This window comes from Bactrocera dorsalis, chromosome 3 (genome assembly GCF_023373825.1).
Source record: "Bactrocera dorsalis isolate Fly_Bdor chromosome 3, ASM2337382v1, whole genome shotgun sequence".
Lineage (NCBI taxonomy): Eukaryota > Metazoa > Arthropoda > Insecta > Diptera > Tephritidae > Bactrocera > Bactrocera dorsalis.
Window position 1 is genome coordinate 23817778 of NC_064305.1, and position 24845 is coordinate 23842622.

At 34.2% G+C, this 24845-nt stretch overlaps 4 protein-coding genes across 19 annotated transcripts; 2 read left to right on the forward strand and 2 right to left on the reverse strand.

Moving 5' to 3' along the window:
* On the reverse strand, nt 1-10244 carry LOC105228671 (fatty-acid amide hydrolase 2-B). Of its 11 annotated transcripts, none has more exons than XM_029551273.2 (5): nt 10192-10217; nt 2910-3007; nt 2338-2831; nt 2043-2262; nt 1-1713 (listed from the first exon to the last, which is right to left on the reverse strand). In XM_029551273.2, the coding sequence occupies exons 3-5, from the start codon at nt 2638-2640 to the stop codon at nt 527-529; spliced, it is 1710 nt and encodes a 569-aa protein (XP_029407133.2). In that variant the 5' UTR covers nt 2641-2831; nt 2910-3007; nt 10192-10217; the 3' UTR covers nt 1-526. The 11 variants fall into 11 exon arrangements, with proteins under 11 accessions (XP_029407133.2, XP_029407132.2, XP_011206880.2 ...); XM_029551272.2 differs by having other exon boundaries at nt 2338-2853; XM_011208578.4 differs by having other exon boundaries at nt 2967-3007; nt 10192-10214.
* On the forward strand, nt 4233-13607 carry LOC105228670 (cytochrome b5 reductase 4). 4 transcript variants are annotated; one of them, XM_029551267.2, is made up of 6 exons: nt 4233-4364; nt 10703-11055; nt 11110-11778; nt 11876-12179; nt 12455-12544; nt 12623-13607. In XM_029551267.2, exons 2-6 carry the CDS (start codon nt 10716-10718, stop codon nt 12840-12842), a joined length of 1623 nt encoding a protein of 540 aa, XP_029407127.2. In that variant the 5' UTR covers nt 4233-4364; nt 10703-10715; the 3' UTR covers nt 12843-13607. The 4 variants fall into 4 exon arrangements, with proteins under 4 accessions (XP_029407127.2, XP_049307548.1, XP_029407123.2 ...); XM_049451591.1 differs by lacking the exon at nt 4233-4364 and adding an exon at nt 5270-5407; XM_029551263.2 differs by lacking the exon at nt 4233-4364 and adding an exon at nt 6030-6156.
* On the reverse strand, nt 13198-24750 carry LOC105228669 (succinate dehydrogenase [ubiquinone] flavoprotein subunit, mitochondrial). 2 transcript variants are annotated; one of them, XM_011208570.4, is made up of 8 exons: nt 24639-24750; nt 21874-21987; nt 21629-21741; nt 21443-21563; nt 14664-16055; nt 14352-14554; nt 14131-14281; nt 13198-14066 (listed from the first exon to the last, which is right to left on the reverse strand). In XM_011208570.4, the coding sequence occupies exons 4-8, from the start codon at nt 21494-21496 to the stop codon at nt 13887-13889; spliced, it is 1980 nt and encodes a 659-aa protein (XP_011206872.1). In that variant the 5' UTR covers nt 21497-21563; nt 21629-21741; nt 21874-21987; nt 24639-24750; the 3' UTR covers nt 13198-13886. The 2 variants fall into 2 exon arrangements, with proteins under 2 accessions (XP_011206872.1, XP_029407122.1); XM_029551262.2 differs by having other exon boundaries at nt 21629-21705; nt 21874-21990; nt 24639-24747.
* On the forward strand, nt 21997-24845 carry LOC105228673 (succinate dehydrogenase [ubiquinone] flavoprotein subunit, mitochondrial). 2 transcript variants are annotated; one of them, XM_049451587.1, is made up of 5 exons: nt 21997-22468; nt 22567-23958; nt 24012-24214; nt 24264-24414; nt 24568-24845. In XM_049451587.1, exons 1-5 carry the CDS (start codon nt 22415-22417, stop codon nt 24745-24747), a joined length of 1980 nt encoding a protein of 659 aa, XP_049307544.1. In that variant the 5' UTR covers nt 21997-22414; the 3' UTR covers nt 24748-24845. The 2 variants fall into 2 exon arrangements, with proteins under 2 accessions (XP_049307544.1, XP_011206886.1); XM_011208584.3 differs by having other exon boundaries at nt 24555-24691.

Consider the following 24845-nt stretch of genomic DNA (forward strand, 5'->3'; position numbering starts at 1 on the left):
TACACATAAGTATGTATACATATTTTATTTTATAAAAATATTTACTTTAATACAAACAAATTCACGTATATATTTAAATACAGTTTTCTGGTAACTTATTGCAATACTAACATGTTAGTCTATTTAACGCATTTAAATGCTTAACAGTTACTTGTAGTATATATGGATGTAAAGTTACGTGTATATATGTATTCATTAAATTACACATTACTTATGTAGCCGTATATAATTTAAGTTATATATCAAAGACAATTCGACATGCACACGTACACATAAATACATACAAATTGGCGTGCATAAATTTCATTAAATCTGCATAAAAAATATAATTTCTTTTCATAACATATGTATGCACGTATGCATACCTGTATGCCTGCGTTGTTCCAAATATTTACACATATGTATATAAAAACAAAACCTCACTTTAAGAACTTTACATGTACATAAGTAATATACATAGGTAGTATAACAATTATGTAATTAGATATTAACTAATCTTGTGACATCGGCAAGCTTAGAACTACTACTAAACTTTCACTTCGGGACGCGCCCAACCACCGAAAGCGCGTTCCAATTCTTCGGCAACTGCCAGACACAGCCTATCGTTATTGAAATTGGCAATCACCTGTAAGCCCAACGGCACACCTTCGCTACCGAGTTGCCCCAGAGGCACGGCAGTGGCGGGGAAACCCAATACATTTACAATGCCTGTATAGGAAAAGTTGATGGGTCGGAAGATGGGTTCATTGTGGTATGGTGCAACGGTGGGATGTGTAGGATAGAGAAGAACACCATCTTCGCCAAGTAGCTCTTGCATTTCGGCACGCAATTCATCACGCTTCTTGACCATATGCTTGTATTTGCTCGAACCATATTGCACTTGCGTTCTATCCATAATTGCGGTTATCAAACCAATAAATGTATGCTTGGAAGCGCCGAATACCCATTTTACCAGCTCCAAGTAGGGATTTATAGCGACTTTGAGATCACCCAGTTGATGTGCGAATGTATAGCCTGAATCATCCTTCATATTGGCAAACCAAATTATAGTCGACTGACGGAATTGCTCCAATTGTACATTTTCCACCGAGACAGGCTTCAATTTCTGTCGCAAATGTTGTACGGTACGTTGCATGCCAGCCAAAAGATCGGCGTCCACAGGCGAAACCAGGCGACCACCACCATCACTCTCCTGATAAAAGAATCGTACCTTCTGCAAATCGACTGGCTCATCCAAACGCAATTCCTTGGCCTTTTCGCCAGCAATAATGCGCAACATGGGCTTTAGGTCCTCAGCAAAACGTGACATAGGTCCAATACCTAAAAACGAGTTTTGCTCATCGGTGAATGGCATTGGAAATTGGCCCTTATTGGAAACGATTAATTTGCTGGGTTTATGACCGAACACACCATTGAAAAACGCTGGCATGCGTATAGAGCCACCTATGTCGGAACCAAGACCAAAAGGTGAAGCGGCCGCCGATTGAATGCAACCTTCACCGCCGCTTGAACCACCGACAATGCGATTTGAGTCGTATGCATTGCGCGTGCGCCCATGCACGACATTGTTGCTCTCCCACCACATGCAGACCTCCGAGATGTTTGTGATCGCGAAGGGTATAGCACCTGCCTGTCGCATCAATGACATGGCAGTGGCGTCTTCAGTGGCGCGCACATCTCTACGTGCATACAGACCGGCAGTGTGCAGAAGACCTGAAAATAGTTGTAAAAGATTTATTCTACTATATAATTATCGAAATATATGTACATATGTATATATTTTTTAACAATGACCACATACTTATATTACTTTCAATATTAACTCCGGTAAGGTCCGGTAATCTTGAAATAATTAAATTTTTAGGATTGATAATAGGAAATGTCAAACTCCTTGACGTAAAATATTTATAATAATAATAAGGCTTACGAGCAAGAATATGAATTACATTTTTTCTTTAAGTACTTTTTTTACTGGTTATCCTAATTTGGCTAATCTCAGTTTGACAACTCCTGGTTCATAAGAAAAAAAATAATCTACTAACCTTTTACCGCAATGCAATCCTTAGTTGATATTGGCACACCCAAATATGGTTTTGTCTTCTCTAATTCCTCCTCGGTGTATTTGCCGGATTTGATGAGTTCATCAGCTTCGGCAGCCTCTTTCAGCGCCTCATCAAATCGATTGTCCACACAGCAATTGAGCTTCGGATTTACGTCTTTAATGCGGCGTATAAATGATTCCATCACTTGTACGCTCGACAACTATTTTTCCGAAAAATATTTTTAAAAAATCGAGTCAGATATTCTTATATATGCAGAATAAATGGAAGAGCTCACCTCCTGTTTGCGTATTTTACGCGCTAGCGATGTGGCGGATTCGAGCAAAACGGGATCAGTAATGGCAGGCATAGTTTCACCTTTTACACCATAGATCAGTTGGAATATGAGGCGTATGATTTTGCTAATAAAATTGAAGAGTAGTTGACCAATGAATGCGCCGATTGAGCAACCCTTACGTGCCCGATGCCGTCTACCACCTTTGCCGCTGCTAACACTGCTGCTGGTGCTGTGTCGACGACTATTGTGCCGCCGACTTCTTTTCGATTTCTCATCATTATTAAATGCATCAGTTTCCGTCATGTTTTTAACCTTTTATTTATGATTTTTTTTTTTATTTATCTATTATTATGTTTAAATGTTTACAATGGAATTTTTGTACTTTCAATAGTGTATATTGATTTGTAGGATTTTGAACTGCCTTGCAGTATTGCGGAATGTTGTTGTATTATATGCCTGCGGTCTTTCGACGACTGTGTAAATTTTCTATATTTCTAGTAGTCGTAATAAAAAATACTATAGGGTTTAGTAAAAATTGGTTAAGAAATGTTAGACTTGAGTTTATAATATACATATGTACTAGTGGTGGTAATGTTGTTGTAGTTTGTTACTTTTTCTTATATCTTTACTTTGTTATTCTCCAGCTGAATGTTTACGCATCAGTTAGGTGCTGAAATGAAAATAATTGATCCACTTTTATAAATAAAACGTACTTCAAAATAGTACAATATTTATATAAACATATGTATATAATATATGTACATATGTACACCTGCAGCCACGTGGAACTTACCACTATAATTTCTTAATTTTTTGGGATTTTTTCGTTCTTTCGAGACTTTCTTAATATTTCTTAAATTTTTTTGTTTTTAGTATCCAGAAGTAAATTATGTTATATTTCTTAATTAAAATAATAGTATATAATTTATTTAATTTACTGAATAAAACACAAATTAGCTATAAATACATGAAAATATTGAATGGTAATTGTGCGTGGCCGCAGATGTACATATATACACATTAACTATTTTATTTCCAAAAGGCAGTAAATAAACTATTGTAAATATTAATTTTTCTAAGAAAAATAAAATATATAATTTTTTTTCTGACCTACTTTGAGAAATTCGGAAAGCAAAAAACCACTTCTTGTTTAATATTATAATTTAAAAACAAACATTAATTATTATAAACAACAAACATACATACATTCTCATACTCAAAAAACGAGGGAAGAAAAAATAATGTTCTAAGAGAGAAAATATATGTTCTTCTCTTGAAAAAATTCGCTTCAAAATCTCTACGATGTTCACTTGTGTCATTTTCGCTGATAATTATAGTTGCCAAGATCAAATTGTTCTTCTTCAAACAAAATTAAACCTTTTCGTAAGTTGTTTTGGACGTACACCAGAGCTACAGAGTATGCGTTCTCATTAAAAGAATTATAATCGAATTATATTTGCCATCCCTCTACTCGCTATATCTGATTAATGCTTTATGGTCAAAACATTTACATACATACATACATAGCTATAACAAAGTTATCCAAGAGTGAGTTATCAAACGATATATGTATGTATCTACCTATGTACATATCTGAAAATCTCTTGCTATACAATTTTAATGCGATCAGAGCTTGTTTGATTTAATACGGTTCGATTCGCCTTTATATACATATGTACATATGTACGTTTTAATGATACAAAGAAGTTTATACGGACTAGGCATAAAACATTTCAGTTTTCACACACTGTTGGTGCACCTTAATATTGAAAACACGTATCCTATACTAGTGTAACATTATCATTCCATTCGTTTAATGAATTTCTATGATGTTTTCATACCGTATCGATTTAATTTTATTGCGCAATGATTAAGCACCTATAAACTATTAAAATTTTGCAATTGTCGGATGCATTCACTGCGAGGTGTGCAATTGCAGCCAAATGCATATGTATATGAATGCATATGAACACACTTACGCATATTTATGTATATTAATTTTAAAGTGTACATGGATCTGATTACAGGTAAACTGACAAATTGCGAATTTTTGTAGAATATTTATAGTCGCGCTTGCATTGTTTTGTTATTCAATAGACTTTTGTATTATTTGCACACATATGTATGTATGTATGTATGTTCCTGTGTTTATTAATTGTTCAACACATCGCACTGACTCACCACTTCCAGTTCGCGCACAAAAGCTTGAGATAAACGAACCAAACGGCATTATAACAACAAATATACATTATACAATACACAAACAAAGAAAATAATTGCAACGAAAACACGAAACAAACAAAAAATGCTGCAATGCAAGAGTTTACAAAGAATTGCCCAAAGTTCCAAAAGTCGTTCACAAGCACCACATACATAAGTATATACCTTTTGCCACAACTATATATATACATATATATTTGATAATATGTTTGTCCATACCTAAGTATATACTATGTATGTATGTTTGTTTATATTGTATGAACAGAATGAAGCAGGAAGACCAAACCGCGCAAAGCGAAAACTCAAATGGAACTGAATTAAATAAAAGATACGGAGAAATCATGGATAAACCAGCAGCAGGGATTACACACATACTACCTATATTTACAACGGCTGAATATAGTAGTATTTGTATTATATTGTATGTGTGTATTTGAATGTAAAGAGCTTTGTCTACGGCGCATACCAAAGGCTGCAATCCGGTGCCTAGCAGATTTCCTCATTTTTGAAGAGTAGTTGGCACACTTGTCGTTGCCGAACGAATGAACGAGCAGCCAACCAAAACCAATGTGCTTGGCGCGCTGAGCGTGTGAGTGGCTAGCGGGCTGTTACTGACGCTTTGCTAGATGTTGCTGGAATATGTATTGTATGAAAACCCGAAAATTCCGCATGACTGATTAAGAAGCTACAAGACACCTAGTGTAGTATAGTTACTTGTTGCGCGTAGCGTGTAAAACTAGTTTAGTGGCATTTATTAAATTTTACATAGTGTATTTATTTTACGTCATTGATGAAAGTTATGAAATCGCGTTCGTTATTTCACAATTTTTGTTTGGTAAAAACACCTTTGGTAAATGAAAATACCGTTTTTCTTGGCAATTGTCTAGTTTAAAGTAAATATTATTAGCTTCGTTTCTATATTTGCAGACTATATGGCTGTCATGTGGGGTATGCTGTTCATTTTTGTTTGCATGATTTTGCGCAAATTAGAATAAATTCGTATATGTATCGATTGTTGACTTCCGTCGTCAAGAGCTGGAGTCCGATTCAAAGATCACAACTGACAGATAGATAAATAATAAAGTTAAGATGAGCTCGGACAATCTTTGGTAATGCGGGGGTTGCTAAACATGTTTCGTATTTTGACCACTTCGTTGTCTATTAGAAGCCACTTGAAGTCCCCATTGAAATTTATGAAATCTTGCTCCTTACATACTATACTCAAAAATTTATTCATAACCGCTTTGAAAACTTTGTATAACTTGTTTTGGCTAAATAATAGAAACAGAGTTGGTCATCGGCTAGCCAATCTAGCTCTCACACGTCGATTTTTGACCAATCCAAGGTTCGTAGGTTCAGAGTTATTTTGATCGAACTACACAAAATAGTTTTACAATTGTTCCAAACTAATCGACATAAATGGTCGCCATCAAAAGGGGGGTCACTCATCCGAGGCTTGTTGTTCCTTTTCATTGGTATGAATTATTACGTGGCGGGTGCCAAACCCTGCGGAGGATTTATGGCCCTTTGCACATTGGCCACGGCGAATATCGCATTCGATGGAACGATTAATATCCAAAGGAATGAACCAAATCAAAAGTAAATATTTATGTATATTTACATATATACAATTTGTCCTATATATATTCCCAGTTTCGGAGTTTAATTATGACACAACGAATATTTTTGGAATAACGTTTTGATAAATTACTAATTAATTTGTTAACTTTTTCTTTTAGTAAATGGTAAACATTACAATTATACATATATATGATTATACTATAATTTTAACACTAATTTATAGATATACATACATTTATATTGTTACTCTTGACACATGACGACTACAGCCATTAAAGTGCATTTAAATCGTAATACAGATATATACATATGTACATAAGTATGTGTGTATGTCCGTGCATAAAGATAACATGTACTCTCAACACTTGTATCGAGCGTGCAAACAAATATACAAGTGGAAAATGTGATTAAAATTATAATAAATAAAGGGTTCCACAATCAGCACAGAAGTAAGCTTAAAATAATTAACGGTTTAAAAACGCAGGGATTATTTTCCAAAAAAAATTGTAATGGTTTATCACATTTATGTCGATTCTTCTTCTTTACTGGCGTAGACACCGCTTACGCGATTACGTGGCGCCATTTGGATATTCCAAGCGAAGCCAGGTCCTTCTCCACTTGGTCTTTCCAACGGAGTGGAGGTCTTCCTCTTCCTCTGCTTCCCCCGACGAGTACTGCGTCGAATACTTTCAGAGCTGGAGTGTTTTCGTCCATCCGGACAACATGACCTAGCAAGCGTAGCCGTGTCTTTTAATTTGCTGAACTATGTCAATGTCATCGTATATCTCGACCAGCTTTTTACATCATTTTAACAATGATATAGTAAATACATGCAGTATTTAAAATTGGACTCATAATACCAGAAATTGATTTGAAGAAATTGTAAAAAATATAGTTTATACAAAAATGTGTTTTTTTCTTAACTGCACAACACACATTTCTATTAAAGTTATAATTAAGATTTTCCGACATTTCATTTGACGAATTCCTTATGTGTTAATTTGTTTTACCGTATTAAAATAATATTCGATAATAATCGGCAATAAAACTAAATAAATCAACTAAATCAAATTTAAAATATGGTAATACCTGAAATAAACTAACAAGTCATCAGTAGTTACTAAATAATGTACAAATACAGTAATTATTAATAATTTACTATTTCATACATATTAACTACCTGATTGCAATTACTATTTTAAGTATTTTAATTTTATACATATATTTTATTTTTACTGAGAAAAAATTAACTATTTTAGATGTTAAAGTACACGCTTTTTTGAATTAATGAATTTAATCTCTTAGAAACACAATAATTACATTGTCCCTATTCCAAGACTTTCTGAAGCTGTGCATCACTAATAAAGATTATAGAAATGTGTGTTTATACATAAATACATATGTATGTATGTATGAGCCTACATAAAAAATTTAACCCACATATTTGCCGGTAAAATTTAATTTTAGTTTTCCTTTTCACATTTGGTTTCGTTGCCATTGAATAAGTTTATCTTATCATGTTTGTAAATAGAAAAATATTGGCATTATAAAAATAAATTGTTGTTCTTTTCTAACATTGGTAGGGTGCGACTGTAGTGACATATTATATTATTTTACTGATAATGGCAGTGTTATTTCAAAATTAAAAAAGCTATGACAAACCAGTAAATAAATATACTATATAATTCAAATATTTAAATCCACGAGCACAACAAAGGGAATTTCAGTTAAAAAAAATAATGTTTTGCAATTTTAACTTCAGTTTTACTTCCCTATATTTTGAACGACTAATGTACGTATGTATGTATGCATGAACAGAGGGGTTAATCAACTCACCAAAAGTTCAAATTATACATTATTTCCACCATAAGTGACATTCTGCGAAGAAAATTACTATGAGTTCCAAGTCAAAAATTTATAGGTTGACCGACCACCCTCCTTGTACATATGTACATATGTATGTAAGTATAACGCTATATCACCTTCTGCAGTAGCGTTAAAATTCGAAACAAAATCATAACATTTTTGATATGTATGCTACATATGTATGTATGCACTTTGACCACAAAAATGACGACTCAATAATTCTTTTTGACTGATTATCTAACATTAAAGAATTAGTCTCCCGCTCACGAATTTTCAATAAAAGTGTTAATGCCATTTTTTGCACTGACGTGGATTTGCGTGATGATATCATTGTGTTTTCTCTAATAATGTTGATAAAATTTCTATTTCTTTTATCGTGCTATACTACGCTTAGTCCAGAATATTATTTAAATGAATACATATGTACATATGTATGTATGTAAATATTAAGTTACAGTATATTAATTAGCTTAAACAACATTTTTTTTAATAAAAAATATGTGAAAATTCCGGAAATACAAGTTATTATGTACACATACATATGTATGTATGTATAAGCAATATGGCTCTGATTAGTAAATAGTTCAAAGACTAAAGTGACATTATACATAAGTTTTCTTTTGAAAGAATCACAAAGGCTATACATATACACATATATGTATGTAAATTGACACTGTACATTTTTGTACTACTTTATTTAATGCTATTCACATTTATTATGTTGTTGCTGGAAACTTTCCATTGAATTGTTGCGCATCAGGCTACTACGCGATTATATGACAATACAATTGCTTTGTGTTCTCGTATTGCTTAACAATTATTTATATCGTAGGTATGAACAATAAACAAAGCTGGCTGACTAGCTTCTTTTATTATTTTGCTTTCTTCTTTTCATAAGATAAAATTGAATCCGAAAACAAGAGCATTTACACATAAAAGTTATATTCTTATGAAGAAAATGCCCTAAATAAAAGCGTCGAAAGGTTATTGCTTGATTGATCGTATTGATTAATAATATATATAATTGTATTTTTATATGTATATACTTAAATATTAAATATATGTATATATATAAATATTAAATCAAATCATTCCAAAGCAACTTACTATTAAACGAAAAGATATTGCTTATTATACACAGGGACTGAATTTTTTTTTTTTTGCACGGAATTCAATTATTTATTTGTTATTGGAAAACTTTGGAAAATTTAATATGCTCACAAAATATGCTGTTGACGCCATTAATTAATACTGAGTAATGTTTCTTAATTCACCTCTGTTCTTTTATTTTTTCTTGTCATGGTTGATCGTATTACAAAGGAGTACATTTGCATGCAAATATACATACATACATACATATTTATCATACCTATTGGTTGATGAATAGTTATAAGTTACGGGACAATTACACTAAAATAATTTTGTATTGTACGTACATACATATTATATGTATTGATACACATATGTTTATACATGTTTTATATTGCCGCCCTTATATAGACGACAGTTATTAAGGTCACGTTTGAGTTCTTTCACTTTTACTTTCATACAACAAATTGGCACAAGTGCCACCCGGCTTTTTCGTTGCTTGTAATTGATTTGTACAAATAAATGTGCATACATACATACCCGGTATGTTCATAAGAAAGCTTCAAGTAATTCACTTAAAAAATTGTTTAGCATAAAATGATATGCAAAACATATTCTATTTAGGTGATGAACCTAAATATACGATACAAAGCAATAATACGTTCTTAAACTTGCAGAGGAGAACCCTTTGACAACTATGATTTATAGACACTAATGTATGTATGTATAAATATTTTGTAGGTTGATATGGAAAAATGAAAAACTAGTCATTAAATATTAGTAGTAGTTTCAAGATATTGCATAATATGTATGGTCAAACGACATAGTCTTTATTTTTCATAGCACTTGCATTTAGTTTTGAAAATTTTTTTTTTCTTTTTTATTTCTTTTCTTTCACCAAAAATCAAACATTTCACAAGTTGTTCGAAGCCGGTAGATTACTCTTTTTTCACTTTCACCAACTTCCTTTTCCGCACCCTTCATTTTATATCATACACAAATAAAGTATTAATTACAAAATATTTATAATATAAGCGCTTCCGTGAAAAATATATGTATATGCATCTGTATAGTTATTTATTTAAAAATCCAACTCACATTTCATTAGTACAACGACTCGTTAAAAACTAAATAACTGCTTGCTGCTGCTAGTTTTGTACATGCAGAATAGCTGTGAAGAACGAGCACTCAAAAGCACAATAAAATATACGTTTACTCGTTGTTGAAATTGGTTTATGTTGCCAGACTATTTAGCAAGTAAAAGCTTTTTAGCAGAATTATTATTTCTTAATTGTATAAAATATAAACATTTCTTGAGGCAAAGTGAAAAAACTCAGACAATAATGTTTATCGGAAAAATACGGAGACATATGTACATATCTACATAAGGGCTGATATGTTGTATAGGAATGTTGACGGAAATGAGGTACCATATTATTATGAAATATAATAACGGAAACGTATTGTTATAAAGTCTGGCAATGCAAATAAGGAAATAAAAATTATACGACTACTTAATTGAAGTATATTTAATATCCTAGAGTGATATTTTGTTTGTTTTTGTTTTAAATGTATAAAATTGTTAATATGTTTTCTTTTCCATCTTTAGTTCTATATACAGTATGTCCGATATTAATAATAAATCATCAATGAGCAATCTGCATCTCCCAACAACAACAACCGTCGGTCAAATGCTAGCTCCTGCAAACACTGCCCCACAAAAACTTAATTCAGGTTCCGCTACTGGCAATCCACGTAACAAATGCGCGCTCAAGCCTGGTCACTCGCTAATGGATTGGATACGACTTGGTAACTCAGGCATAGACTTAGCAGGCACACGTGGTCGTGTAACGCCTATAAATAGCGACGAGTTGGCACGACATAATACTCGCGAGGATGCTTGGATGGCGATTCGTGGCAAGGTGTACAATGTGACGCGTTACATGGATTTTCATCCTGGTGGTGAGTTAAATGTGCCCATTTTGAAAAGAATGTTTAATTCTTAACTCCAATCAGGTGTTGACGAGTTAATGCGTGGCGTTGGACGCGATGCCACAAAACTCTTTGATGAGGTACATGCCTGGGTAAACTATCAACAATTGTTGGTGAAATGCTTTATTGGTCCACTGCGTACGTTGTCTAAAATGAGTTCTATACCAGAAGGGAGAACACCAGTTCCCACAGCTATCTTTGAAACACCGTCCAGTAACAAACCGGTAACCACAAACACCGAAATTGTACCACGTTTTGACTGGATACAGAAACGACAAGACCTCACAATCTACATTTATACTCGCCAACTTTGCAATCCTGGTCTGCTGTTGCGCCGAAAATGTGCTAAGCTACTACAACTGCAGGTGCAAATAAACAGTACTCAACATATATTTGAATTCGAGCTGCATGAAGAAGTAGATTGGCCACCGAAGTCGGTGCGTGTTGGTAGTGAGACAGGTAAAATCGAATTATCGGTCACTAAAGTAGAGCCTGCTCTATGGCCAACGTATGGGGCACACACTGTATCGAAAGGTGTAATGGGTGAAACGGAGGATTTGGAGTATGAATATGAAGTTGTAAAATGTACGGATTTTAATCATGATTCATTCGTGTTATGCTTGCGTGGCATACAAGAAACATTGATGGTGCTACCCGTTGGCTATCACATGATTGTGGCGGCGCTAATAAATGGTAAGAATATAAATGTTCTTAATATAAAAGAAAATAATGAATTTGGAAATATTTATGTAAAATTTTTACATACATATATACATATATGTATTCACAGGCGAATTGACCCGTCGCAGTTACACACCTGTTCCAGCCAAATTTCTGCCACAACCTCGCACTGACAATGAAAGCAATAGTACAAATTTAAATTTCCTTATTAAAAGCTACGCTGAGGGCACACTATCGAAGCATTTGCGTCAGAAGCAAATCGGTCAGATGTTATTACTATCAACACCACATGGCAATTTTCATCTACAACGTTTACTACCTCATCGTCAAATAGCTCTTATTGCTGCTGGCAGTGGTTTGACGCCTATGCTAAATTTGGTTGAACATTTGCTTAAGCGAAATGCAAACCGAATGTGAGTGAAAATGCATATTAACTAACAAATTTCACGCTTTAAGTTGTCCATATCCAAGCTTACTTTAGAATATATTTAAATACATAAATGTTAAACAAATTATATATTCGTGATAGGCATGACTTTCTCTTGACCAAGCCTATAATAAATATGTGAGCCTTTCACTTGTAGCAGTCACTCACAATTGTTTTAACAAACTATATATTTTTTAAATACAATTATGGAACTTTAGAGCAATAACGAACGCTAAATTTCACACTTTTTAACTTTTACAGCGACTATTTACGTTTAATGTACTTCAATAAAACATCCGCAGACATATGGTGTCGCGGTGAGCTGGAACAGCTGCAAAAAACTGATGAGAGGTGAGGCAGTAATTGTGGTAGAAAATATGTTATATATTAAAGTATTTGGTATATGTATGTACATTATTATATCTGTAGATTCCAATTGGTGAATGTGCTTTCCGCAGCCGACGCAGAATGGACGGGTTTACGTGGACGGATATGCATCGAGCTACTCGCACCTTTAATAACGAAAAACACACCAGAATATGCCAGTTTTGTGGCTGTATGTGGACCTAACGCATTTAGTCAAGCAGCTCAGGACATATTGCAGGAGTTGAAATTTAATTTGGAAAATTTACATATTTTTCAAGGTTGAATAAAGTCGCTGTATTTATATAAAACATTAAGTTGAAAAGTGGACAAATTAGTATATAAATGTAGTACATTATTATTGTTGTTATTTTAGTTTTGTCAATTTTTTCTATCTATGTACTTAGAAAATGTATTGTAATTTCGAATCAGATTTTGTAAAAATATATGTGACTAAACATCTAGATCAAACCTTAACCTTTCCGTTCCGATGACCGCCGGGTCGACGTAAGCGGAAAGTCTACGGATTTTCATGCGGTCAAGAACTGTCATCTTGGAAATATTCTTCAAGGAATATCTTCTGACGCTACAACAATATCAAACTAGAAATGATCTTACTGATAATAAAAAAAAAATAATAGTTTCCAATTTAAAAATATTCATTATCGACTCTTTATTATTTAATTAACTTTCATGTACAATTTTTCCTTCCTCTTTTGTTTATCGTTAAATATTTTTGTTTTTATGTTTAGGTATATAATTTAATAAATTTTTAACAAATCACTAGAAGTAGCAAAAAACATACTACAAATACACAACACACCACTTCTAGCAGAATATCATGAAGTTTTAAAGTATTTAAAGACAGTGTTAGATTTTTTCAACGAATGCGTTACGTTAAGGCGACTCACTTTGCTTTACCGCTTCTAAAAAATAAAATTATTAAGTAAATAAAAACACAATTGATTGTTTCCTTCCTAAAAATCATCATTAAGTATGCATTGCAAGATACTTTTAGAATTGTTGCGTGTAAATAAGTGGGTGTATGTGTGCCTATGTGCGGTTTGGAGGGCAGAAAACATTATATGCATTTCGTGAATAAATTACATAAGTTTAATAGTGTAGAGGGAAGGTGTTTAGTTTGCTGCTTATATAGCTTATCTCAATATAGTTGCATAGATTCAGCGCGTTTAGAACTTTTCACGAATCAAAATGATTATTCAGCGAATTACTTAAAGGTGACATGTGAATGTGAATACAAATGTACGCCACTCCTACGCAATTTGTAGTGTTGATGGTTACGTTGATCCATTTAATTACTAAAGATTAATTAATAGGAACGTATTGCTGGTGGCACAGTTTGTACGGTATCATCCAAAGTCTTATCAATGACCGGGCGGTACTTGATTTTAATTTCGCCAGCATCGCCGCACACCCATGTCAAAGTATGTTTGCGCCAATGCTCGTCCAGTGGTTTCTGCTGTTGACCCTCAATTGGCTTGCTGAAGTCCTGAATGTTAAAAGTAATTATTGAGTCAAAAAAAGCTGCGAAAACCAAAATAACAAATACTTACATATTCATCGATACGCGTCTTGTAGTCCTCGCGCGCATGTGCACCACGCGATTCTTTGCGGTTTTCTGCTGCAACAATAGTCATTTGAGCGTTGGCCAAAAGATTTTGTAATTCGAGCGTTTCAGCCAAATCGGAGTTCCACACATTCGATCTAAACGTGATAAATTAATATCATCAGTATACACAAATACACAAGAGAAAAATTGTTAATTTTGGCTTACTTGTCAACAACCTTGACATCTTGGAACTCTTTGTAGATCTCCACCATCTTCTCGCAACCTTTCTTCAATATGGGACCATCACGGAACACGGCAGCGTGACCCTGCATGGTCTTTTGCATTTTCAAACGCAAATCGGCGGTGGTAATCTTGCCATTATTGTTCTTTATTTTATCCAAATTAGCAACGGACATCTCGCCAGCATTCTATGAAAAAAATTATAATTTTGTAGATCATATGTACAAAAAAATAAAAAAAATAAAACAAATGTGTAAATGCTTAAACTACACTTGACTAAATGAAAATTTCACTCACATCCTTCAAACTGGGAGCTGGCACGCCGGGTTTGTTCTCTTCAGCAATTGTAAGCGCGCAAGCACGACCAAATACGACCAAATCCAACAATGAATTAGCGCCCAAACGATTGGCACCGTGCACAGATGAACTAGCAGCCTCACCGGCGGCATACAAACCGGGCACTACGACATCACAGCCGTTCTCATCGATGGTCAGTACTTGACCCTTGTAGTTGGTTGGGATGCCGCCCATATTGTAATGCACTGTCGGCAGCACTGGGATGGGTTCACGTGTCACATCTACGCCGGCAAAGATCATTGCGGTCTCGGAGATACCTGGCAAACGTTGAGCCAATTGCTCTGGTGGCAAATGATGCAATTGCAGGAAAACGTGATCCTTTTCGGGTCCAACACCACGACCTTCCATGATTTCGATGGTCATTGAACGTGACACCACGTCACGTGAAGCGAGATCTTTGGCAACTGGCGCATAACGTTCCATAAAACGTTCGCCCTTTGAGTTCACCAAGTAGCCACCTTCACCGCGACAACCTTCAGTAATTAAACAGCCGGCACCATATATACCGGTCGGATGGAATTGCACGAATTCCAAATCCTGTATGGGTAAGCCTTGGCGTGCGACCATTGCGCTACCGTCACCAGTACACGTATGTGCTGATGTGCACGAGAAGAAAGCACGTCCATAACCACCGGTCGCAATGACGGTGTTATGCGCACGGAAACGATGCAGTGTGCCATCTTCCAGATTCAGTGCCAACACACCTTTGCACTTGCCATCCTCGAATATTAAATCCAATGCGAAATATTCGACAAAGTAATTACAATCATAACTCAACGACTGTCCGTACAGTGTGTGCAACAACGAGTGACCTGTACGATCCGCTACGGCGCAGCAACGATGCGCTTGACCACCCTTACCGAATTTCAAACTTTGGCCACCGAAAGCGCGTTGATAGATTTTTCCCTCGGGTGTGCGCGAGAAAGGCATGCCGTAATTTTCCAATTCAATGACGGCTTGTGGGGCCTCGCGTGTCATATAGTGAATGGCATCTTGATCGCCCAGCCAATCGGAACCCTTCACGGTATCGTACATGTGCCATTTCCAGTCATCGTCTTCCATATTGCCGAGAGCCGCATTGATACCGCCTTGTGCGGCAATTGTATGTGAACGGGTGGGGAAGAGTTTGGAGATGACAGCTGTTTTGAAACCTTCAGCTACCAAACCGAAAGCGGCACGCAGACCTGCACCACCAGCGCCAACAACAATGGCATCGTAACTGTGATCGACAATGGGGTACTCTTTGGAGATGGCATCCGTGCGTACTTTGGCATCATTTTTGCCATGTGTAATGTGCAGTTCACGTTGTGGCACTACAGTGGCAGTTCGTAGCTGGAAATATACAAACCAATAACAGTCATGGATGAATTAAACTTAAAAAAAAAAAATTTTGTATTCGTTGATCGACAATGAACAGGTGATGTCAAAAGTATCTGTCGATGAACGGAAGTGACATGTAAACCGGGTTATAATTACATATTTGATATTAATTAAATTATGAAAAGCATAAATTATATGATATATAATTAGCGAATTTCTGTACTTGTAATATGATGTAGTGATTAGTAATAAATAAATAACTCATATGGATATTTTTGGATGGTGTATTGTTTTGCATTTTAGGTGACGATATGTAAAGATTCTTGGTTCTGTTATTAAAATATTTATATATTATATATGTATAATTATTAATACAAATTTTAACTTTATACAACTAAAAAAACACTACTTTTTAACTATGGCGCCATAAATAATAATATGTAAATACAAAATATGGCATAGTAATAAACTCTCTCCTCGAATGCGGTTTTGTACTTTGAAAGTGCTGCCAACCGTTCAATCGAACGAAAGAAATGTCAGTAAACTTCACTAAGCTTTCCCATTTCGATTTACAATGAGATATACTTAAACCTTATATTTTTCTGCAATGAAGTGATAAATAAATTAAGAAAATCCTTAGCTATATTTCTATTTATTACGATTCTAGATAATTACGAAATAAATTTTTTACTAATCGTTCCTCTGCTCGTTTTATAAAAGAACTGCGTTGTTTTTTTCTCAGATAAATAGTCGTATATATAATTTGCATGTGTTATTTAAGCTTTTTTCCTTAATGTAGCAACTATAAACACTTACTACGAAATTCTATAAAGTAAACGGTTTCGTATTGACTCTTCACGCTTTCATGCTTGCATGTATACATAGGTATCATCTATTCGACGTTAATATCTCTCATTTTGTTACAACACGACTTAGTGCCAATTTATTTCGAATGTAAAATGCAATTATAATTTCGTTTGTCTTCCAAACGATGATATCAAAAAAGTGTTAACAATTATCTTCTATCTATCGCCCGATTACCCTTTCCATCTAAACAGTTTTCATTTTAATCGCAAATATGCGATTTATCATAAGAATTCTTATCTTTTTCTTTACATGCTTATCGAAAGTTATGTACTTATTTAAAGTGCGGACATGCGATAGAACTAAGCAACGCAACTTAACATTTTTTAGCACCACTTAATATTGAGTAATAATTTTGTTTCTTTGTTTAAAAATATTTATAAGCTTTTTTTCAGCGATAGGCACACATCTATAAACTTGTATTGCTTAAGTTTAAGTTAATGCAATTTTATTGCAATATATTTTATCTTAGAAGGGAATAATCTTTCACAATCCTAAATAGATTAGATCTACCTAATCTGAATGCTTACACTTTTTATTCTTAAAATGAATAACATGAATGTTGAATGTTGATGGAAAACATTTAATTGATTTCCATAAATTTGCAGCTTTCATAAAACGCTTAATGTCGAATGTGAAGTGCTTTTATTTTTAAATTAAACAAAATGTAATAATAACTAATAAATTAATCTGATTACACTTAATGAAAGCAATAATTTCGAACTAAATGATTTTGGTATGGCATATTAGAATAACAAAGCAATTTTTATTCACAAAACATAAAATTAAATGTACTACTTATTAGTTTCATTTTTTTCAACAGAAAGCCCAACGAAATTATATCTTGATACGACGATTAAATGTAATTACATTTTTTGCATCACTTAGACCTATACATATACGCATATGTATATTGATATACACACTAGTACGCTATAACTAAATATAATCATTACAACGGGGTAGCTTGGAACTGGTGAGATATAATGTATTCACTAGCTTCAATGCAAATTGATGCTTAATTCAAATCGGATACTGTTCCGGTTAGGCAGACTCGATTCGTGTGATTAGTATAGTAAAGGCTATTCAACTTTCATCATTAACATAACATTACCAAAGATATAGATAGATATGCAGATTAAAGATTAAAAATTATTCTTATTAGATAATACTTGAAATACTCATCACTTAGTAAAAAAAACATTGCCACGTAGTAAATAGGGGCGAAATTAAATCAGCTGACAGCCTTTGTTTATATAATTTGTACCTACATACAAACATGTATACTATATATAAACATAATATACAACTGTGTTCGAAATAATAGCAGTGGCGGCATTACCAAGAATTCAAATGAAGCAAAAAAATCGTGTACTTAATAGTTATTTTGAGTTATTATTATTATATTTAATTCGCTCATATTCAAGCTTAAAGGAAATGTGATTTCTTTAAAGAATAAGATAAAGTTCTTTTATAAATAAATAAAAAAGTTTGTAAATGAAAATTTCAGCTGTGATTAATAATAGTATTGATGATTTTACATCAAAAATCAATTAATTCATTATGATAATATAAAATAAAGTTTAAACAATTATTATTTCGTCGAACCGTCGACCGTTGTTGGATAACACAGCTGCGCATCTCCTAGGCATCGAGTCCACCAAACGCTTGCATTTCCCGAGAGGAATGACTTTCACGCCTTCTTCACAGCACTCCATAATTGCTTCGTATTTGACGAATTATCTTCCCCTACAGCTTCTTTGACCTCTGTTCAAAGATTCTCAATTGGATTCCGGTGACCGACCCAGCCAACCCATAACCTAAACTCCATTTAGAGCAAACCAATTTTTTGCCAACCTGCTGGTATGTTTGGGGTCGTTATCTTATTGATAGACCCATTTCAACGGCATTTTCCATTCAGCAGGTGGTAGCATAGTCGACTCCATTATTTCAACGTACAATTTGGCATCCATGTTTTCTTTAATCCAAAATAACGGACCTATACCATAGAAAGATAAGCACCCCCATACATTGCTTTTTGCACCTCCATGTTTTAATGTCCGTGAAACATATTTAAGATCAAATGAAGCGTTTACTGGCCTTCGTACATACTGTCGGCGTCCTTGGAAACCAAATAAAGCAATTTTTGTTTCATCGGACCACAATATGTTGCGCCATTTTTCGACTGACCAATGCAGGTGCTCTTCAAGCCACTGTTATTATTCAAAAACCACTGCTATTATTTCGAGCACAGTCGTATTCTACATTAAATAAATAATTTTTAGATTTATAGCTACATATATTGACGTGCCCCTTACAATTAAAAATTAATCTTACCAAATGTCTATATCGGACGAGACAATTGGGTCTAACACTCTGTAAATAACGGAGCGGTAAAAAACAACTACATTTCGAACATTGTACTTAAAAATTTCAAAGAAATATGCCCTAAGCATATTGTATTTACATATGTATAATTGTTTGTATTGAATGTTTAAAAATTACTAATTTGATTAATTCTGAATTTTTAAGCGGCTAGACACGTCTTCAAATTGGAAATTTTTAAATGTACGCTTAGTGATAAACAGCTACATAGAAATGAGAGATTCACAAGTTAATGTTTTACTAACAATAAAACGATTATAAAAATACATATGTATGTATATTAAATAAACAGCTGCGTCACGCACAACACACACACCGTAAAAATAGTGGAATATATACATACATAGGTAGTGTCTTAATTGTGGTAGAAGATGCGAGCACAATCAACGAAAGTGATAGGCAAAGAGAATTACCCGCAAGATACTGATTATCAAAACAAAGCTTGCTGATATATATAAAGTAAAGCGGTAAAAGAGCAGTATGAGGAATCAGAAATCGAGCCCTCCAGCGGCATTACGTATGTTGTATTGAAGGTCATGGAACAGTGTCATATTTAGTAAAAATAAAATGTTTAAACATTCTTTTATATTACATTACTTCATTGTAATTTTAATAATTACGACATCTAAACCAATAAGGTTCATGCTAGTCAATTAGTACATACTTATATATACGTAATAAATAACTCAGCAATAAAAACACTAATAAACATGTATAGCTGTGTTCATTAAAATAGCGGTGGAGATGTGAAAATTAATAATGGTTTTTGTATTCGTTAGTTGATCTCTTGCACATTGTTTTTATAAAATGGAATATGGAAATAAGAAAAACTGTAGAAGAAACCGTTAAATTTGTTAAGATTATCTACATTTTTGATATTTTTGTGCACTATCACGGATTTTTGGTTGTTCACTTATGTAGCATAATTTATGAACTGATGTCCAATAAATAATGTAAAATACGCAAAACTACAAATTTAGATAATCCTCGGATAGTGCGCTTAAGCATACACAAGGGTGTTATATTCTTTGGATAGATCAGTCCTAACTGTAGCTGTGTGGGTCCGATATATATATATAATCGGTTAAAAAATTAAAAAAAATAAAAAATAAAATCTGAGCAACTCTAAGGGATTTTTGTTTTTTACTTATCTCTATATTCCATTCTACAAAGAATACGGTAAACTAACGGAAGGGAATATGCAATAAAAAAAATTATATATTTTCGCTTTTATTGCACTGCTTTTTCAATGAACACTGCTGTACATCTGTTTAAAAATTTGAGAAATTTTTTAGATCGGAAAAAATTGAATCAACAAAGGACATACCTTAATTAAAAGAACAGACCTAAGTAGAATACTCTAGTATCTCAAACCACCGAATATTACCAATATGAATATTGTAAACAAAATAAAAGAATGATAACGCATTTTTTAAGTTGTTTCCATAATTTATGCTAAATATATACATACTTCCCACAATACACCAAAATAAATCCCAGTGTTATGTATACGGCGCAACAAGTATGACTGATTATGCAAATAAAAAATTTTGAAAATATATGCCCTAATTGAAAGCGACGTATGCATTGCACTAAGTTATCAATGAAATTTTTAAATATTATATAAAATTAAAAATTATTAAAGTAAAATTGCAAAAAAATGCCCATAAAAAGTTACATAACAAAACACCGCCTAGCTTCTTCGTTGGTCGCAGTAGCAGCAGTCGTCGTCACTACCACTCACTACGTTCCGTATACACTGACACACAGTACACTTGTGAAAGCATGCGGTCTTTTGGTGCTACCGTGGCCCTTTTTCTAATTAGTCGAGCCCCCATGTTCACCAGAAAATTGTTTAAAATTATCATAGAACAAATTTCACAATCCCACGGTTAGTGCTTCCTTTGTGTTGTGCATTGCTATTTCAGTGCAATAATCAACCGAAATTATCTTTTCCCCTCGCCGAATATTCGGAGAATGCAATGTTTGAGCTTAATGTGTAATAATGGTTGTGTAACCCAATGAAAAAGCGAAATTCTTATACTATTTACTGCATATATATAAGCATGCAATTATTTTGTCAAGCCTGGATAATGGACCCTTCCTCATACAGCTTTACCCCTCAGATTTACAATCGATGTTTAACTTACCACTGCCGCTGCATTTTTGGCCAAAATCGATGGTACACGCATTAGGCTCGCCATTTTCGTAATATGAAACACTTTGCAGCAATCTCCCCTTATTGAATACTCTTTGGATGTTTCACTGCGCCTATTTTAAAATAAAACCGATTATTATTGTGTTAACAAAATGTAGTCCTTTCATATTTTTATTACAATTTAAATTCGCTCCAAACTAATTGTCAATTCGATGAAACTTCTCGCGCTCGCACCGATCGACTGATGAGAAGCAGCTGCCCAAAGCGCCAATGGGGAAAACAAAAACAATTCTGGTAATAGCGTTACCAATTTTAAATAAATTTCATTAAATGGTAAAACAAAATAAATATTGTATAAATAAATTAGAAGAAATAAGAAACTAAAGCTATTAAAAACAATAATAAACTAAGATTGAAACTTACTCAATAAATTCGCTTAGTAGTTTTCCACACTGTTGTGGGCTGTTGTAATGAAAATGATGTTTCGCCGAAACAGGGCGTCACAAATAGATTCTTTTTAATTCCAGTCATCTGCTCCTGCTTATAATAAAGTCAAGTATCTATTTAATCAAATTTTACTAAAAATCTTGTGACTCGATTAGTTACAAATTCCACAAAAATAGGTTACGTTAGAGAAAATTGTTATCCACAAAAATAGGTAATGTCAGAGAAAATTGTTATTGGTTGTTTTATCATGTATTTAATAGTTAACACCCCTGTAGTTGAACGGAAACCCAGAAACGGAAATTAAGTAACAAACGTATTTGATCTATTACTAATAAATATACCTAAATGAATTGAATGTGAAAATAAGATTTTTATAAAGGGTAGGAAATTTTGTTTATGAAAACTGGGAAAAACGAACGTTTTTAACGTAAGTCATATGAAAATAATGAAAAAATTTAGTATCTGACACTTGATCGAATGTGTATCTTGAATTTTATTGTTGTTAATAGTTTTAAATATGAGACTTTTTACACATTTACCATTTATGTTACGCGTGAACAAACGGAAATTGGTAAGTATTAATAGAGATCAATATAAGTTACAGAAATTATATTATACTTCCTTATATATGTACGTGTCTTTAAAATTGTCATATATTTGTGATTACAGTTCCCTTTCTTAATAACGTCTAAATCCTCAATCCGTGCATTAACTTGTGACAGTAAAACACGCGGAGATGCCAAAATAAGCAAGGGTATTTCAAAAGCCTACCCGGTCGTAGACCATGCATTTGATGCTGTCATCGTTGGCGCTGGTGGTTCCGCTTTACGTGCCGCCACCACTCTAGTAGAGTTGGGGTTTAAAACCGCCGTTGTTAGCAAAATTTTCCCAACTCGGTCGCACACCATCGCTGCGCAGGGTGGTGTAAATGCCGCTCTAGGCAATCAAATGGAAGATGATTGGCGTTGGCATTTCTATGACACAGTTAAAGGGTCAGACTGGTTAGGCGACCAAGATGCTGCACATTATATGACGCGAGAAGCACCACGCGCCATTTTAGAACTTGAAAATGATGGTTTACCCTTTTCTCGCACTGCGGATGGTAAAATATATCAGCGACCATTTGGGGGGCATACCACAAATTTCGGTAAAGGACGTGCAAGACGTGCCTGTGCATGTGCCGATCGTATTGGACATGCCATCTTGCATACGCTTTATGGCAAATCACTCGCTTACAATATTAAATACTTTATTGAGTTTTATGTATTGGACTTGATTTTTGACAATTACGCCTGCTGTGGTGTTATTGCCATTTGTTTAGAAGATGGGACATTGCATCGTTTTCGAGCACTAAATACAATAATAGCAACAGGTGGCTATGGACGAGCGTATTTTTCCTGTACTTCCGCCCACACCAACACTGGCGACGGAAACGGAATGGTCGCTCGACAAGGTCTGCCACTACAGGATATGGAATTCATACAATTTCATCCAACGGGTATGTATGGTCCCGGTGTGCTTGTCACTGAAGGTTGTCGCGGTGAAGGGGGTTACTTAGTAAATGGAAAGGGTGAACGATTTATGGAAAAGTATGCCCCGAAAGCAAAAGATTTAGCACCACGTGATATGGTGGCTCGTTCAATGACTATAGAAATAATGGAGGGACGTGGTGTAGGACCCGATAAAGATCATATTTTCTTGCAATTACATCATTTACCACGAGAAAAATTACTCACCCGCCTGCCTGGTATTTTAGAGACGGTTAAAATTTTTCTTGGAATAGATGCGACTAAAGAATCTATACCAGTAATACCTACCGCACACTACAACATGGGTGGTATACCAACGAACTATCGTGGACAAGTATTAACGATTGATATGGATGGTAATGATCGTAGTGTGGCTGGCTTGTATGCTTGTGGCGAAGTTTCATGTAATGTACATGGCGCAAATCGTTTAGGTGCTAACTCACTGTTAGATCTCTTAGTTTTCGGCCGCTCTTGCGCTTTACATATTTCCGAAAACCACCGAGCCGGCTGTCCAGCACCGAATCTGAAGGATGTGAGTTTTGTAATATACATATACTAAATATCGGTTAATATTGAATATTGCAGAATGCAGGCGAAATGTCTGTGGCAAATTTAGACAAATTGCTTCATGCGAATGGTAGTATTACCACTGCCACATTACGCCTTGAAATGCAGAAGGCAATGCATCAGCATGCAGGTGTTTTTCGAATTGGACCAAACCTGCAAGAAGGTGTAAAGAAATTAACTAAAATCTATAATGATTTCAAAGATGTGCGCACTGTAGACAGGTAAGTAAACAATGTAAAAATAATAAAAGTCTATGAACTTTTTTTTTAGATCCTTAATTTGGAATTCCAACCTAATTGAGACACTAGAGCTCCAAAATTTGCTGGTGAATGCTATGTGTACAATGGTGGCTGCTGAAAACCGCAAGGAGTCTCGAGGATCTCATATGCGTGAGGACTTTAAAGAACGTATCGATGAATATGTAAGTAACAAACTGCTTTGAATAAATGATAAAGTATACTGCATATACATAAATAGCATAGGCTACACACACAACTTAAAAAATATTAATTTATGTCTTTAAAATTATGTGATTCAAAATATTTAATTTTTACTCATGAGAATATCTGCGCAGGACTATAGCGAGGCCATTGAATGTCAAGAAAAGTGTTCCTTCGACGAACATTGGCGCAAACACACACTTACCTGGATTTGTGACGATACGGGCGAAGTTAGAATTAAATATCGTGCCGTTATTGATACACCCTTAGATGACAGTGTAGAACATGTTCCGCCCGCTGTACGTTCATACTGAATGCTGATGAATTATACACTAATTACTATACATATATTGATTAATATTCACTAATTAATTTTACTAAAGCCCTTCAGCATTATAAAAATGTACATACC